The sequence below is a fragment of the Physeter macrocephalus genome, chromosome 17, assembly GCF_002837175.3.
Source record: "Physeter macrocephalus isolate SW-GA chromosome 17, ASM283717v5, whole genome shotgun sequence".
Classification (NCBI taxonomy): Eukaryota; Metazoa; Chordata; class Mammalia; order Artiodactyla; family Physeteridae; genus Physeter; species Physeter macrocephalus.
In genome coordinates, this window is record NC_041230.1 from 53,815,695 (window position 1) to 53,832,664 (window position 16,970).

Genomic DNA, 16,970 nt, shown 5'->3' on the forward strand with positions numbered 1-16,970 from the left:
TGGTAGATAATGCGGCCTCCCTCCCTCCCACCACCCTCGTGAGCCCTGTAGACTGTGTCATCTGTCACACACAACGTCCCAGTACGTTCTGAAAAGTACCAGCAAACTCGTGTCAACTTGAGGGGCTAGATAGCAAACCATCACCTGCGGGGAGAGAACACATCCAAAGACAGGACTAGCACCGACCGGAAAGACCCCGAGCCCGAACAGGCGCAGTGGGAAGAGTGCTAGGGGGCTGGGAAGGACGTGACCCTCGCTGGGGTCCAGACTGTGCAGAGGCTCAGGGCAGGGCACCCGGGGCTGGGACCCCGGGACTCGAGGCCACCAGCCTGCTCTCACGGAGAGATGCAAAGAGCAAGGTGGTGTGCTGTCTGCTTTTAACATTTCGTGCGTTCAAACCTTTCTTCTTTTCTTATTCACGACGTACACTAGGAATTCTCCTCAAATCTTACAAGTTGGAGCACACCGCCTTCACTAAGATGTGTAATTGCACTGAACTACCATTTTTATAATTGGATCAATGCCTAATTTAAAAACGAGAGCACTAAAGTAACTGAAAAAGGAGGGAGGGAGGGAGAGAGATGCGCGTAGAAGAGACCGTAAAAGGCCCCGCAGTAACAGCCCAGGCAAGCATCCCGAAAGGCCTGAGCGGGGTCTGGCGGAGTCACAGACGATTTCCACACGGCCAGGACCAGGAAACCACTCCCCGGACCTCAGCCCGGGGAGCTCCTGCTAAAACCGCCACAGCCTAAGGGCCACCTTCGCTCAGCCTTACTGCCACAGCCTAAGGGCCACCAAGGGCCTTCAAACGATATCCAGGAGCTGATGGCCGGCCACCTCACACCGAGAGAACACGACACCTAGAGATGATGGCTTTAATATGTCCCAAGAATGCGGCACTCTTTTGGAACATTTTCCCTAAAGTCTTCTGGAAGAAACCGGGTGGTTGGTAGTTTTCTGCCAATTACGTGTTTTACTTGATTTCAAAGTATCTTTATTAAATAGCTTAATTCTGTACACTCAATAACAAGAAACCAAAAATTACCAAAACTGTGCCACAAGAAAGCACGGTAAAGAGGCTATTATTCATGAGTAAAGGCAAAGATGGAAACAATCATGTCCCAGCACAACACCTTCTTCTCTCCAGTTCTATACAACAGAACTCAATGTCTTCATACTTAAAGAAACTGAACCAGACTACTATTTGAGATGCCTCCAGCTTTACAATTGTTATTACTGAAATCTAGTTTTCATCTAAAACTTGAAAACCTGTATTCTTAAAAGTCTCAACTGAATAATGATGTTCCTAAAATATCTCATTTAGTTGTCTGCGTTAATAGGAATAATTTTTTAAAACACTGCTTCTTTTAACTGTCCTTAACATTCGAACGTTCACTACTATGCTGATTACACTGATCCGCTTTCCTACGTCTTTTTAGGTCATGTTATATTTAAGAACTCTGTAACTTATTTTTCTTTGATTTTTTATCATCTAGCTACCTTGCATTAATTTGATTTGTTAGTTCTCCAGAAATACAGAAACAAAAGCAGTACATGATCCAGAAAACATAAAGCTGATACAGCATATTTCTAAAGTAGCAAAAATAAGAAATGAACACACATTCCATTGGAATGGTTAGTGATATGGCACTTGAATCTAGGGGCCTGAGGAATTCACTTGTTTATGTATTAAGGCAAACGTTTTATTCGGCCTTAGTAGGCACGAGGCACAGGAGCAGCCGTAAATGATGGGAAAATGACACAGTTCACAGCAGTGCTGTGGGGCTAGACTTCAAAGGGAAGGGCCCAGCGGGCAGAGCGACACGGCGGTCAAGGCCCACGTATGACAGCACCTGTGCTGGACGAAGCTGTGCGGTGGCAGAGACGGGTGACAGGAGGCCAGGGCAGAGAGGACAGACCCACAACCCACTCAGCAGGGCCAGGGAAGCCCAGGGACTCTGCAGTCAGACAGGCTGTCTGAAACGTGACACTTTCCAGCTCCGTGACCTTGGGCGCCGTTATTTAATCCCTGAACAAAACGAGCTCTGTGGGACTGCGGCATCACCTGGCGGGCTTCCACAAACTCCAATCGGCTTCCCAAGGAAGGCTGTACCTGAAAATCTTCACAATCAATAGTACAGAGAAAAAGGTAATGCTTTCACTTCATGCGTACTTGAGTTTCCTTTTCTATTCTCTTCTAACACAAGTGTTGGGATCTCAGGGTTGGGATCCCAGCTTATCTTAGGAACGCTGCTTATCTGTGACTCAGTTCTCCTGTCTGTGAAATGGGGACTGCTGTTAGAACGAACCAGCTTATACCTGAGCCCCACAGGTTCTCAGGAAGATCAGAGGAGTTAACGTATGAAACGAGCTTGGACACCACCTGACAAGAGCAGTCAGGGTTTCAGACTGTCCTTACTGCTGTCCCCTGAGCTTCAGTACTGAAGAAATACAAAAGTCTGACCTCTTTACAAGTTAAACTGCGTCCCTGAAAACTTCTAAGAAGCAGAGACAACCCAAAACAGAAATGGGATACAGAAAAGACAGAAAGAAGACTTTAATAACACTCAGGGTGGCTTCAGGCTTCCCGAAGAGCAGTAACAGGGCACCAGGGACAGTGCGAACAACAAAACCAGGTTTACCTGCTGGTCAATTTCTGGGCGGAGGAGACCGTCATCCCCATGACCACTGGCTGGAGAATACCGTAGATAAGTAGCAAGGCCTGACTATTCCCTAAGGATTATGAGGTCTGACAGCAGACAATAACGGTCCTACCACAGATCTGCCTTCCCACACCCAGGCACATCGGCAAGAGAGTGACAGACACAGCCGTTCAACTGGCAATTATATTAAAAAACAGGAACGAGGGGGTCTTGATAATTGTGCCTACAGGAAAAAGCACAATGGTGAAGGAAAGGCCTTCCCCTTAAGACTGCGAGGGTGCAGGACACAGGCTCCAAAGGTGCGGGGACGGGCTGGGGACAAAGGAAGCAACGCCCCATCGGGAGGTGCTCCTCCCTGGTCGACACATGCAAGGAAGAAGTCCCTCGGAGCGAGTGAGTGACAGCTACCCACCTGGAAACTGAGGTCCTGCTGTGTCTTCAGAAAGACTGACCCTCCAGCTGAGCCAGAGGTGAGCCGACCATGCGCTCCCAGGGCTGCTAGGAGGGCGATCTTGCCCCCCAACACCGAGCGCATTTTCAGGCACCCGCGCCCGGCTCTAGACCAGGAAGCCCAGAGAGCCCTGTCTCTCCCCAGCAAGCCCCCCAAACCCCGCACAGCTGGCCGGGGGACAGCCGGCCCGACTCTGTCTAGTGCGGCTGCACAAAGCCAGACCTTCAAGAACCAAGGGAGCTCAGCCTGCTCCCAGACGTGCCCTGCCGTCTCCAGAGCTGCACTGTCCACGCTGAGCTAGTGCAACTGCATGAAATAAATCTAAAAGTTCAGGCCCTCACTCGCGTGAGCCACATTTTCCAGGCTCGGAAGGCACGCGTGGCTGGTGGCGACTGCTTCAGTGCAGAGAGAACATACCGTCACTGCAGAGAGCGCTACAGGACGGCGCTGCCCTACAATTCAGGACCCACTGCGGTGTGGGGCAGGGCGAGGCGCAACAACTTTCACTTTTTCCCCCTTAATAAACATCAAGATGTGAGATGTTTACAGCCGAGATCCACTCGTGTGTAACTTGCAGAATTTAGAAAAGTAGTACATCTTACTAAGACTAGCACCCCCAAAGATCTGAGAGCATTTAACCAGATGGCACCGCAAACGTCTCCTCCCACATCCGACGCTCCTCCCACATCCGACGCTCCTCCCTCTGACCCTGCAGACCCAGGGCTCACCTCTGGAGTGCTTCCCTCCAGGCCTCTTGGGCAGCGACTCCTCGGTGGAATGCGCGGATGTGTGCAGGGCGTTCTCCAAACTGTTACCGACACTGCCGACGGGGGTCTCCGTCCTGGGAGTGACCTCAGGGGACAAAAATAGAAACATCTTATTTTCTTCCATGCAGTTCATATGGAATGACTTCCATTTTTATTTAAAAGACATTTAAGTTTACTGTAGCTTCAAACTCTTCTATAAAATGTGTATTACTAGTGCAACTATAAAGCCCTTCCGGCAAAAGACAAAACTTTCACCAACCCACTCCTCACCACTGAAATTTAAAAACATCCCAAGTTGGAGCAATCGTGGAAGTTCATGTCTTGTGCCGGTGGTTCACTCGCTGGATAGAAACTGTTAACCAAGCCATCAGGAATCATGTACCTATATCTGAGGCACAACCTGGTTTTTTATTTCTTCAAATCATAGAGTTCCCTATAAAATTAATTACACAGCAGGGCTGAATACGGTCCTTCTATAAATCTTGAAAAAAAAAATAATAAAATGCTCTTAAAGAAAACCAGTAAAGAACAGAATACAACTTGATCTATCTGGGGGTACATTTTTAAAAAGCAGATTCTAAAATTACATTACAAATCCCTTTCCGGGAATTTGTCATACGAAGTACTCACACGTGAGAAAGGCGTGGGGCAGGATGCTCACTGCAGCCTTTGTAACATAAGACAAGACACTGAAAACACCTTAAACAGCTACTGAGCGAGACCCAACAAATAAAGGACTGCCGCCCACAGATCCCCACCCTGCGTGCTGAGGATCGCTCACCTAGACCAAGTGTCCGAAACAAGCCAGAAGGAGTGTTCCGTGCCCCCTCCCGTGACCCCCGGGTTACAGTGAACGTGTCCATGTGTAAATAAACAGTCAGGGCCCGGAAGGATACGGCAAACTCGTAACCGTAAGTGATTTCAAGAAAAGAGAGGAAGCTTTCTTGGGCAGGGTGGGGAGGGTGCAATAACTTTCTTTTTTTCCCCGTGATAATGACCAGTATTTGAAAATTTTATAGCCAAACATTTTACTACTTGTAGGATTCAGAAAAATAAAAATGACCAATGCATTAATGTCTTCATATTCACAATTTAATGTACATCAAAATTTCAAAGGACAGTAGAGAAAAATTAAAATTTTAAACTTTATCAAAAGAGGTGAGTTTTAAAAGGTGGAGGGGGCTTCCCTGGTGGCGCAGTGGTTAAGAATCCGCCTGCCAATGCAGGGGTCATGGGTTCGGGCCCTGGTCTGGGAAGATCCCACATGCCGAAGAGCAACTAAGCCCGTGCGCCACAACTACTGAGCCTGCGCTCTAGAGCCCGCGAGCCACAGCTACTGAGCCCGCGTGCCATAACTACTGAAGCTCATGTGCTAGAGCCCACGCTCCACAACAAGAGAAGCCACCGCAATGAGAAGCCCGCGCACCGCAACGGAAGAGCAGCCCCCGCTCGCTGCAACTAGAGAAAGCCCGCGCCCAGCAACGAAGACCCAACGCAGCCAAAAATGAATGAATGAATGAATTTTTAAAAGAAAAAGGTGGAGAAACACCATGCTACATACACAACACAGGAGAAGATCTGGGAAAAAGTGGAGCATGCCTTCTGGTCCCAACCCTGACCCGTGTCAGGAAGCTCTCTGGCCTTCGCTGTCCCTGGTTCTCCTCGTTACCTGGACAGCAGGTGGGCGGCAGCACAGCCCCGTGCCCTGCTGTGTAAAGCCCGGGCCCAGGGCATCAGGCAGAGGGAGTGGAGCAGGTGGAGGGGGCACCACTGCCGCAGGGCAGGACTGTACATGCCATCTCGGAGACAGGACACCCAACCCTTCACAGACAGAGCCGCAGCGAGACCGCAGGCTGCCCACAACAAGCTCCGCCTGCTCCAGCTGTCAGCCTCTGGCCAGGAAGGCCTCCTGCTGTGCACGGTGCCACGCAGGGACGCCACGCAGGGACCCCACGCAAGGACCCCACGCAGGGACCCCGAGACCGCAGGCTGCCCACAACAAGCTCCGCCTGCTCCAGCTGTCAGCCTCTGGCCAGGAAGGCCTCCTGCTGTGCACGGTGCCACGCAGGGACGCCACGCAGGGACCCCACGCAAGGACAGCACTCACCGCAGGTCTGGTCAGCCTGCCAGTTTATGTAGCTCGAGGAAAGAGCTCCCCCCCACCCAGTATTCCTCCAAAAGGTCAATTCATTTGATAACGTCTACCAAGATGTTAGCAAGACAGCTACATTTTTCAGTTACTTATATTTACAATTTAACTAAATTGGATTATTTCCTTTAGGTGTGGCAAAGTTTCTTTTATCATCCAATGGTCAGAGTATTCCAGAAATGAACTTCTCTCCTATTAAATAAGACAATAGCACTAAGAGGTACAAGTAATTACTCAAAGAGCAAGATTTTAAATTCCTAACAGTAAATATTACTTTGGGAAGCAACTCAGGAGGTTACCATTTTCAGCTATACGCTGAACATAACGGCAGCAGACTCCCCCGCCCCCGCCCCCCCGCATCTGACCTGACTCCTGGGAACCCGTGTTCTCTCAGCTGCCTTGGCAAGTAATTCTAGGTCCTGGTCCTAAGAAGAGAGAGGCTGAGCTGTCTCAACAACCGACAACGGAAACGCTGGGCCTGCTGGCCAGTGAGGAACCTCTCCTCCGCAAGCAGAGACACACATGCCCCTGCCCACCCTGCGACAGCCCAAACGGCCAGAGCAGAACGCCATCCTCCAGACTCTCAGCCTGTGCGGAGGTGCATGCAAGAGTAGACCAAGGGCCCTCCAGTCCCTCTGCTTAACACTGTGGTTGGAGAACGCAGCTTGTGAAGCAGGGGAAGCAGACCCGCACGGGGTTCTCAGCCCTGACCGCACGCGGAACCCCGGGGCGCTAAAGGAATGCAGGCCAACACCCCGCCGAGCCAACCAGGACCTCTGGACGGAGGCCGGGACGCTGGTGTGGCTCTTTTGTTCTGTGCGTGAAGCTCCCAGGGCCCCACGTCCAGATGTCTGACTGTCCCCAGAGGAGAACAGCGAGCTCCTTCCCTGGATTCACAGGAAAAGCTACAGGGTGTAGGTCAACGTGCCGTGGCTACAAACAGAAAGGGAAAATCTGAGTTCCCCATCGAAATGTATGCACTGCATCTGACATAAATACATGAAAGAAAACTCTTTAAAACTGTAACTACTGGAAAAAAAAGATTTGTTTTCCTCGGTACTTTTTCCCCAAAGCATTTCTTCCTAGTCTTCCAAATGTTCACTTTTTCCAACCAAGCCTTTATCTTTACTTTGCTCCTTTGTTTACATTGAAAGCCGTCTTCACTTGTGTTTCCCAGAAATGCTGTTTGGGGTTATTTGTGGTCAAGTTAATTTGCCCCAGGTGACCTCTGCAGCTCAGCTCAAGTGCTCTCTGACTCAGGCTCACAAGCAGGGCCCCGTCAGCAGCTTGGTGGACACAGGAATAAAGACTCGCTCGGTTCCCAGGGTCGCCTTCTGCTGCTGCTGCTGGGAAGGCGCTGAGAAGATGCTCTCCAATGACAGAGCCCAGCTCAACCCTGCCGGATGTTTCCCATTAGGCTCAGAGCCCCTTTTCCTGCAAGCAGCCGGCTCTATTTCTAAACGACGCCCGACGTGCTTGCCGGCCAGCTCACCTCCCATTTCACCTTCACAGCCGGCCTCTCCTACAGCCCACGGGGTCTGGCTCCTGTCACGGCCCTGACATCCCCCACGGCTCCCCTCCACTCCATCCGCTGCGGCCACCAGGGGCGGGACCGACGGCCAGGAGGCCTCTGCCCCAGCTGTGCCCTCAGCCGGGAGCCCCTCAACCCCATCTCGTGCACGGCTCCAGCTCCACAGCCGCGGCCGCAGCCCGCTAACCATCCACCACGGCCAAAGCTTCGTCTGGCAAACGTTCAGCTTCCTCCACTGCACCTAGCTCGTAGGGTTTTCGTGAGAATTAAACGAAAAGCATTTAAAGTAGTTAAGTGTGCTGGAAAAACAGCCAGGACTCAGTGAGATGTTAGCGGCTGCTATGACCATTGCACGTGCCGGCCAGACATGAAGGCCATTACACAGGCTCAAGTGCCAACACACGGCGCTGTGAGGACATGTGGAGGGGACACATGCCCACGAGGTCCCGCAGAGAAGCTCCCCTGGGTGGCCTCGAATCCGGGGGCAGGGTCTGTGCTTGACCCCACCGCCTGCACCCCGAGTGCACCACGCAAAGCTGCACTGCTGACCAGGCCCAGGGTCCAGGTCCAGGCAGCCCCGCGGTTTCCACATCCCCGTCCCTGGAATCTGGGGGCTGCCTCCCCCTCTAAACAGACACTCCACCTACAGATGGACTCCTCCGTGACAAGCGATCAGCACACTGCAACTACAGGTAGACAAATGCCCTTACGAGCAATGCTCACACGTCACAGGTGAGCTATCTCATCCCCAACCAGCACGTGCAAATCGGTGCAAGTGTCTCAACAGCAATTAGGTGTATGTAACAAACTTTTACTACATCTGTACCTTTGGGCCCACTAATCCCGCTGGGAGGAATCTATCCTAAGAATATAGCCAGCGATACAAAGGGTTGTGTGCAAGAAGGTTCATCTTAGCTTTAAAAGGACAAAAACAGGGAATTCCCTGGCAGTCCAAGGGTTAGGACTTCGAGCTTTCACCGCTGACGGTGTGGGTTCAATCCCTGGTAAACTAAGATCACACAAGCCATGCAGCACGGCCGAAAAAAAAAAAAAAAAAGACATAAATATCCAGCAAGATTAATATCCAAGTACGTAAATAAACTTACATCCAGGGGCTTCCCTGGTGGCGCAGTGGTTAAGAATCCGCCTGCCAATGCAGGGGACACAGGTCCGAGCCCTGGTCCGGGAAGATCCTACATGCCGCAGAGCAACTAAGCCCGTGAGCCACAACTACTGAGCCTGCGCTCTAGAGCCCACGAACCACAACTACTGAGCCTGAGCTCTAGAGCCCACGAGCCACAACTATGGAAGGCCTCACACATACAGCCTGTGCTCCGCAACAAGAGAAGCCACCACAATGAGAAGCCCGCGCACCGCAACGAAGAGTAGCCCCCCTCGCCACAACTAGAGAAAGCGCGCGTGCAGCAATGAACACCCAACGCAGCCAAATAAATAAATAAATAAATTTACATCGATATGATTAAATATTATGCAGCCTTTAAAAACTTTCAGAAAATGAAAGGCATGGAGAACAATCACACTTAGATATGTGAATTTCGTAATATATAACTCGTGTAGATACATATATTACAGGCATTGAAAAAAGAAAACACGCCATAATTTTAATAGTATTTACTATCTGAGTGATTAAAAATATACTTTTCTGGTCTTCAATTTTTCTGGAAGGAACAATCACTATCAGAATTAGGGAAAAAGTTAAAGATACTAAGCCTAAATGAGAGCACCTTCCTACAAGATGCCAACAGCTTGAAAAAGTCCAACCAAAGCAAGTTCTAAAACCGCAACTGCTCATCCGCTGCACGGCTGTCCCGTCTCCCCCAGGCCTGGCGCTGTCGGGAGCTGTCGGAGGTGCTGAGCGGCAGCGGCAGGGCAGGAAACCCCGTGGTCTAGGGAGGACGGCGGAGCTGAGGCCTCGTGGGACCAGGAGTCAGCCAAGCAGACACCTGCAGGAAGGGCTTCCAGGAGCAGGAACAGATGCGTTGGGGCCCTGAGCCTCCAAGAGCTGGGCACGAAGGCCTCCTTGGCTGAAGCTCATGAACGCCAGGGACCTCCAAGCACAAGCATGAACTCCAGCATCTACAGACAGAGTCCCTGATTTTCAACGTGTTTTCCAAGCACCACCTCTATACTGGAAATAACAACATGTTAAATACTTCTAAGTCAATGGGAAAAAAATACGTAAAATCAAAAAGAAAAGTGATTTGTAAGCATTTTACTAAAATAGTGATTATGTGTCTCTAAAACCCAGAACAAGAAAATAGATAGTTTAATAGTGAAAGCTATTTGCTGACTTAGGACAAGCGGAAGCCAGAGCTAACCAAAAACCGTTTTCCACATAAAAACACTGCTTTTAATATTTCTTACGCTAGGGCTCTGCTCATTAAAAAAGAGAAAAGGAGGGAGAAAAAAAACTATTACTGCTCAAAAATCTCAGCACAAGGTACCAAGTACGTAACCAGATGAGTTCCAGCGAATAAAATCTCAGCACAAGGTAGCAAGTACGTAACCAGATGAGTTCCCGCAAAGCGGCTCGAAAGCCATGCTCTTCCCTAGCAGCCTTCAGGGCGGTGCAGCCCCACTGCGCACCCAGCCTCACTGTGCACGCCGGAAGCTCAGAAATTCAACTCCAGGCCACCCTGCAGCCGGCAGCTGGCGGTTAAACCAGAGCCCGGCGGTGGGGGAAGGCGCCCGGAGCCTGTCGCCTAGCAGGGGCCACCATCATCCAGCTGGTGACGTGGCCGAGGTGCAGGGCGTAGCAGGACAGGCTTCGTCTGAACAGCCGCACTGCCAGCCTCTCATTCAGAGGTTTATTTTAAACAATGTCAACAGCTTAGGTGTATTCTCCTAGAACTGAGCAGACAACAGGCAGCAAATTTAAGGCGGGGGCGGGGGAGCATTAAAAACAGTGGTGTCGAGAGAAAGGTGCAACGTTGGTGGTGAGGACCACGAATGACGCAAGGGGTCACGCAGGAGTATTATTACACCCAGAACTTCAAAAGGCACAGCCACATGGGATCTCAATGAACTCTGAAGACAACACTGAATGTAAAATACATTCAGGAAGGCAGCCCCTCCCCCTTTAGGAAAAACGTAAGGCACGTGACGGGTGTACTCGTGGAGACCACTTCAAATGCAGGGCTGCAGTCCTCTGCACGGCAATGTCCATTTCAGGTAGCGTTTCTTCTCGTGGACATCGCAGCCAAAGTCGGTCCTCTTTACCCTCAGGACTTTCGACATTAAGTGCATACTACACACCACATTGTCAGCATGGACATTTTGGCCAGAAGTGTGCTTAAATATTGGGGTTTTCTTTGAGAACATGACTCAAAGTCTAGTCATAATGAGTAAACTGGGCTCTAATGACCATTTTGGTCCTTGACGTAATATTCAAGCACCAGAGATGAACCTCGCAGAGCAGCACGTGTTCCAGTGGTTGCTGTACGATCCCCCAGGGTGCGAGCCACGATACGGGTTCACTCCAGAACCCTGGGGCAGCCAGGGTGGGGGACAACAGGCACCCAAAGCAGCTGGAAGTGAGCAGGAGCCACCCAGCTGAAGACAAGGATGTATCGAAGGTCCAGAAAGTATAAGGAAAACAGGCCCTGGGGATTTATTTCTATAGGAGCCACTTGAGCAGACGCCTGTTACGAGACGGCCAAGCTGCTCAGGGCCTCTCAGGGCCAGGTAGCTGTTCAGGGAAAGGTCAGGCCGGAAAGGGCCCAACACGTGATCAGAGAAGACACTCAGGTCAAGAAATTCAAGATGCACCTCCAGCCGCAGATGTCAGCAGACCCTGCACGTGGAGGTACACGGGTATGGGCACTGAGGCTGCCCTTTCACACACCAGACCCTCCTCAGCACCGTGGGTGCCAGAACATTTCAACAAGCATCTTATATGCAGTCTCCAAAGGACACGCCCATCTCAAGGCACCGGGCCAGCCCGTTTCTCCGCCTCCGCCCAGAGCCTCACCTTTACAGTGAGGCGAGTCACAGCACGCAGGGAGCACTCCTCACAGCTACACTTTCCTGGGCAGCATGGCTCCTTCTTGGACACGTGGTCTACACTGACCACGACACTGGGATTACAAAACACAGGTGGTTCTCCATTCTGCAACAGCTGAGCAGTCAGAGCAGTATTTTGCAGATAACCCTAACCTCTGGACAAAGCACGTAAAACAATGAACCGACACAACCAAACACAGGAGAAACCAGGGGGAGGTCTCAGCTTGAAAGTGAGACGTGCACGGGTGAGCTCGTGTCCAGCAGGCCCAGGCCTCACCAGAGAGAAGAGCAGCTGAAGCTCAGGGAGGGCCCCAAGCCTCACCAACTCGGAAAGCCAGAGATCGGAATGCTGGTGGACCCCAGCAGCTGGAAAGCGAGAGGGAAACCCCGAAAGGAGAGCGCCCGGAAGGGAAACAGCAAATTCTGCATATGACTCCTGCCCACATTCCACGTGAGCCCTGAGCCAGGCGCCAAGGGCAGGCTCCCGGCCGTCACCCCAAGACCAATCAGCTGCACAGACCGCAGCAGCCGGCGGACACCGGAGAGGGGCCTGGGAGGAGTGCAGCCAGGTACACTACACCAAACAAACACAACTGGGCGCCAACAGCCTTCAGGAGGACAGAACAAAATCCAGAGTTTCTACAATGCCTCAACACACAAAGTCCAAGAAGCAATCCGTAATTACTAGACACATAAAGAAACGAAAACGAGACCCACACAGAGAGAAAAGGAGGGCAGGCACAAGACGAGCCATAGCTGGGGCCCGAGGCAAGGGGCGAGAAGCGGCTGCTGTAAGGAGGCTCCAGGACGGGAGGGAAAATATGCCCATGGTATACGAACCAAGAGGAGATCTCAGGAGAGAAACAGAAACTGTTTCTAAAAATGGAAATTCAGGAAGCAACCAATGTCCTTCAGTAAGTGAATGGATAAATAAACTGTGAACTTCCAGACAATGAACTATGACCCAGCTCTGTAGAGAAATGAGCTCTCCAGCCATAAAAAGACGTGGGGGAAGCTAAAATCCACGTTCCTAAGTGAAGAAGCCCATCTGATCCCAGCCATGTGACATCTGGAAAAGGCAAAAGATCAGTGGTAGCCAGGGGTTGGGGAGGTACGAATGGGTGGAGCACAGAGGATTTTAATGACAGTGAAAATACTCTGTAATACTGTAACAGTGGATATACGTCATTACACATTTGTCCAGACCTATAAAATATACAACACCAAGAGTGAGCCCTAATGTAAACGGTGGACTTTGGGTGATTATGATCAATTTTTCTGGGAACCTAAAAGTGCTCTAAAAAATTGTCCTAAAATAACAAAAAAAATTTTAATGGAAATTCTAAAACAAAAAATGCTATTTCTGAAATAAAAAATCCACTGGGTGGCCTTAACAGCAGTTTGGAATTAATCGAAGAGTCAGTGAATTTCAAGACAGATCAGCAGAAAGCATCCAATCCAAAACACAGAGAGAGAAATATTTTGGGGAAAAAAAAAAAAAGAAGAACAAAGCTTCCAGGACTTGTGGAATAATATCAAAAGGTTTAACATACCTGCAGCTAGAGTCCCAGGAGGAAAGAGAGATGGAGACAGGAAAAACCATGGAGAAATTATGGCTGAAAATCTCCCCAATTTAGTAAAAGACATAAGTTTACAGATCCAGTAAGTTCAAAGAACAGAAAACAAGATAAATTCAAGAAAACACAGTCAAGCTGCTCCAATACCAAAGCCAGAGGTGATCTTGAAACCAGCCAGAGGAAAACAGCACTTTGGATACAGAACCATGAAACGAATGATGGCCAGAAGACATGCCTCAACTTTTGTAAAAGCTAGAAGAAAAAGAACAGTCAACAAAGAATCCTACATCCAGTGAAAACACCCTTTAACAATACAGGGCAAAACAAAGCATTTTTGGATAAAAGAAAACAGAGAATTTCTTGCCATCAGCCCTGCACTCCAAAACATGCTGAAGAAAAGATTTCCAGACTGAAGGAATATGGTAACAAACTGGTTCTTCGGTAAGAAATGGCAAATACATGGGTAAACATAAAATACAATATTTTATTTTAACTTTAAAAAAATATATTCCTATTAAAGCAAAAAATATACTGTAGGACTAAACAGCATATATAGAAGCAATACATATTTAACCACAGCATGAAGAACAGAGAAACCTTATGGGTACAATACAACTGCAAGATTCTCACACTCCACATGAACTCCAGGAAGGCAGACTGTGAAACTTCGGTAATCCCTAGACCAGCCACCAAAAATAGTGCAACGAAGCAAGCCCAGAGCTCAAATGGACTCTATGAGTCCCCTTAAATGAAGTTCCAGAAAAGGTGGAACTAATCAATGGTGGGGGAAAAGTAGAAGAGAAAAGAAAGAAAAAAAGGCAGGAGGTAGGAGGTAGCAGGGTTTGGTGGCAGTAAAGGTGGGAACTGACCCAAAACAGAAGGAGGACGTTTTCTGGGGTGACTGTAATGTTCTGTATCTTGGTAAGGGTTCCTTCATTTACCAAAACTCAAGTGGTGAAAAACACTCACTCACTCACATGATACACTTAAAATGTGTGCATTTTGTGATACACCACGTTAACAAATTGAAGAATAAAAACCATATTATCATCTCAATAGATGCAGAAAAAGGTTTTGATAAAATTCAACATCCATTTATGATCAAAACTCTTCAGAAAGTGGGCAAAGAAGGAAGATACCTCAACATAATAAAGACCATAGATGACCAACCCACAGCCAACATCATTCTCAACAGTGAAAAGCTGAAAGCGTTTCCTCTAAGATCAGGAGTAAGACAAGGATGCCCGCTCCTGCCACTTTTATTCAACGTAGTTTTGGAAGTCCTAGCCATGGCAATCAGAGACGAAAAAGAAATAAAAGGAATCCAAATTGGAAAAAAAGTAAAACTGTCACTCTTTGCAGATGACATGATACTATACATAGAAAATCCTAAAGATGCTACCAGGAAACTGCTAGAGCTTATGAATGAATTTGGTAAAGTTGCTGGATACAAAATTAATACACAGAAATCTGTTGCATTTCTATACACTTAACAATGAAATATCAGAAAGAGAAATTTAGTAAACAATCCCATTTACCATCTCATCACAGAATAAAATACCTAGGAATAAACCTACCAAAGGAGGCAAAAGACCTGTACTCTGAAAATTACGAGATGAAAGAAACGGAAGTTGACACAAACAGGTGGAAACATATACCATGTTCTTAGACTGGAAGGATTAACATTGTTAAAATGACCACACTACCCAAGGCAAGCTACAGATTCAATGCAATCCCTATCAAATTACCAATGGCATTTCTCACAGAAATAGAACAAAACACTTTTTAATTTGTATGGAAGCAAAAAAGACCCTCAATAGCCAAAACAATCTTGAGAAAGAAGAATGCAGCTGGAGGACTCATGCTCCCTGACTTCAGAGTATGCTACAAAACTACAGTAATCAAAACAGTAATGGTATTAGCACAAAAACAGAAATATAGATCAACGGAACAGAACAGAAAGCCCAAAAATAAACCCACACACTTACAGTCAGGAGGCAAGAATATACAACGGAGAAAAGACAGTCTCTTAAATAAGTGGTGCTGGGAAAGCTGGACAACTATATGTAAAACAATGAAATTAGAACATTCTCTAACACCATATACAAAAATAAACTCAAAATGGATTAAAGACCTAAATGTAAGACTGGATACTATAAAACTCCTAGAGGAAAACACAGGCAAAACACTCTTTGACATAAATCGTAGCAGTATTCTTTTGATCGGTCTCCTAGAATAATGGAAATAAAAACAAAAATAAACAAATGGGGCCTAATTAAACTTAAAAGCTTTTTACACAGCACAGAAAACCATAAACAAAACGAAAAGACAACCTACGGAATGGAAGAAAATATTCGCAAACAATGCAACCAATAAGGGATGAATTTCCAAAATATACAAACAGCTCATGTGGCTTAATATCCAAAAAGCAAACAACCCAATCAAAAAAATGGACAGAAGGACTCCCCTGGTGGTGCAGTGGTTAAGAATCCACCCGCCAATGCAGGGGACACAGGTTCGAGCCCTGGTCCGGGAAGATCCCACAGGCTGCCGAGCAACTAAGCCCGTGCGCCACAACTACTAAAGCCCACGCACCTAAGAGCCCGTGCTCCGCAACAAGAGAAGCCACTGCAATGAGAGGCTCGCACACCGCAACGAAGAGTAGCCCCTGCTCACCACAACTCAGAGAAAGCTCGCGTAAAGCAACGAAGACCCAACACAGCCAAAAATAAATAAAATAAATAAATTTTTTTTTAAATGGGCAGAAGACCTAAATAAGCATTTCTCCAAAGAAGACATACAGATGGCCAACGGGCACATGAAAAGATGCTCCACATCACTAATTACTAGAGAAACGCAAAACAAAACTACCATGAGGTACCACCTCACACCCGTCAGAATGGTCATCATCAAAGTCTACAAATAACAAATGCTGGAGAGGGTGCGGAGAAAAGGGAACCCTCCCACACTGTTGGTGGGAATGTAAATGGGTGCAGCCACTATGCAGAACAGTATGGAGATTCCTTAAAAACTAAAAACAGAGCTACCATATGATCCAGCAATCCCACTCCTGGGCATATATCCAGAAAAGATGAAAACTCTAATTCAAAAAGATACATGAACCACAATGTTCATAGCAGCACTATTTACAATACCCAAGACATGGAATGTCCATCAACAGAGGAATGGGTAAAGAAGATATGGTATATACACACAATGGAATATTATTCAGCCATAAAAAAGAATGAAATAATGCCACGTTCAGCAACATGGATGGACCTAGAGATTATCATACTAAGTGAAGTCAGACAAAGAAAGACAAACATCATATGATATCACTTATATGTGGAATCTAAAAAATGGTACAAATGAACTTATTTACAAAACAGAAATAGACTTATGATTACCAAAGGGGATAGCAGGGCAGCGGGGAGGGCAGGGGGGCAGGGGGACGGTATAGATAAACTAGGAGGTTGGGATTAACATACACACACTACTATATATAAAATAGTTAAAACAACAAGGGTCTACTGTATAGCACAGGGAACTATATATTCAGTATCTTGCAATAATCTATAATGGAAAAGAATGTGAAAAAGAATATCTGTATGTATAAGTGAATCGCTATGCGGTACACCTGAAACTAACAAAACATTGTCCACTAACTATACTCCAATTTTTAAAAATGGTTAACAAATATAAAATAGCTAGTTAGTGGGAAGCAGCCGCATAGCACAGGGAGATCAGCTCAGTGCTGTGTGACCACCTAGAGGGGGGGGATAGGGAGGGTGGGAGGGAGACGCAAGAGG

At 47.8% G+C, this 16,970-nt stretch overlaps 1 protein-coding gene across 1 annotated transcript in view; it reads right to left on the reverse strand.

The window, feature by feature from the left end:
- Window positions 1-16,970, reverse strand: part of ZCCHC14 (zinc finger CCHC-type containing 14) — a 60,613-nt gene that overhangs the window by 29,698 nt on the left and 13,945 nt on the right. Inside the window, exon 2 of the mRNA XM_024124888.3 lies at window positions 3,843-3,966. Within this exon, the coding sequence (XP_023980656.2) occupies window positions 3,843-3,966 (124 nt within the window). The remainder of the gene's footprint in view (window positions 1-3,842; window positions 3,967-16,970) is intronic.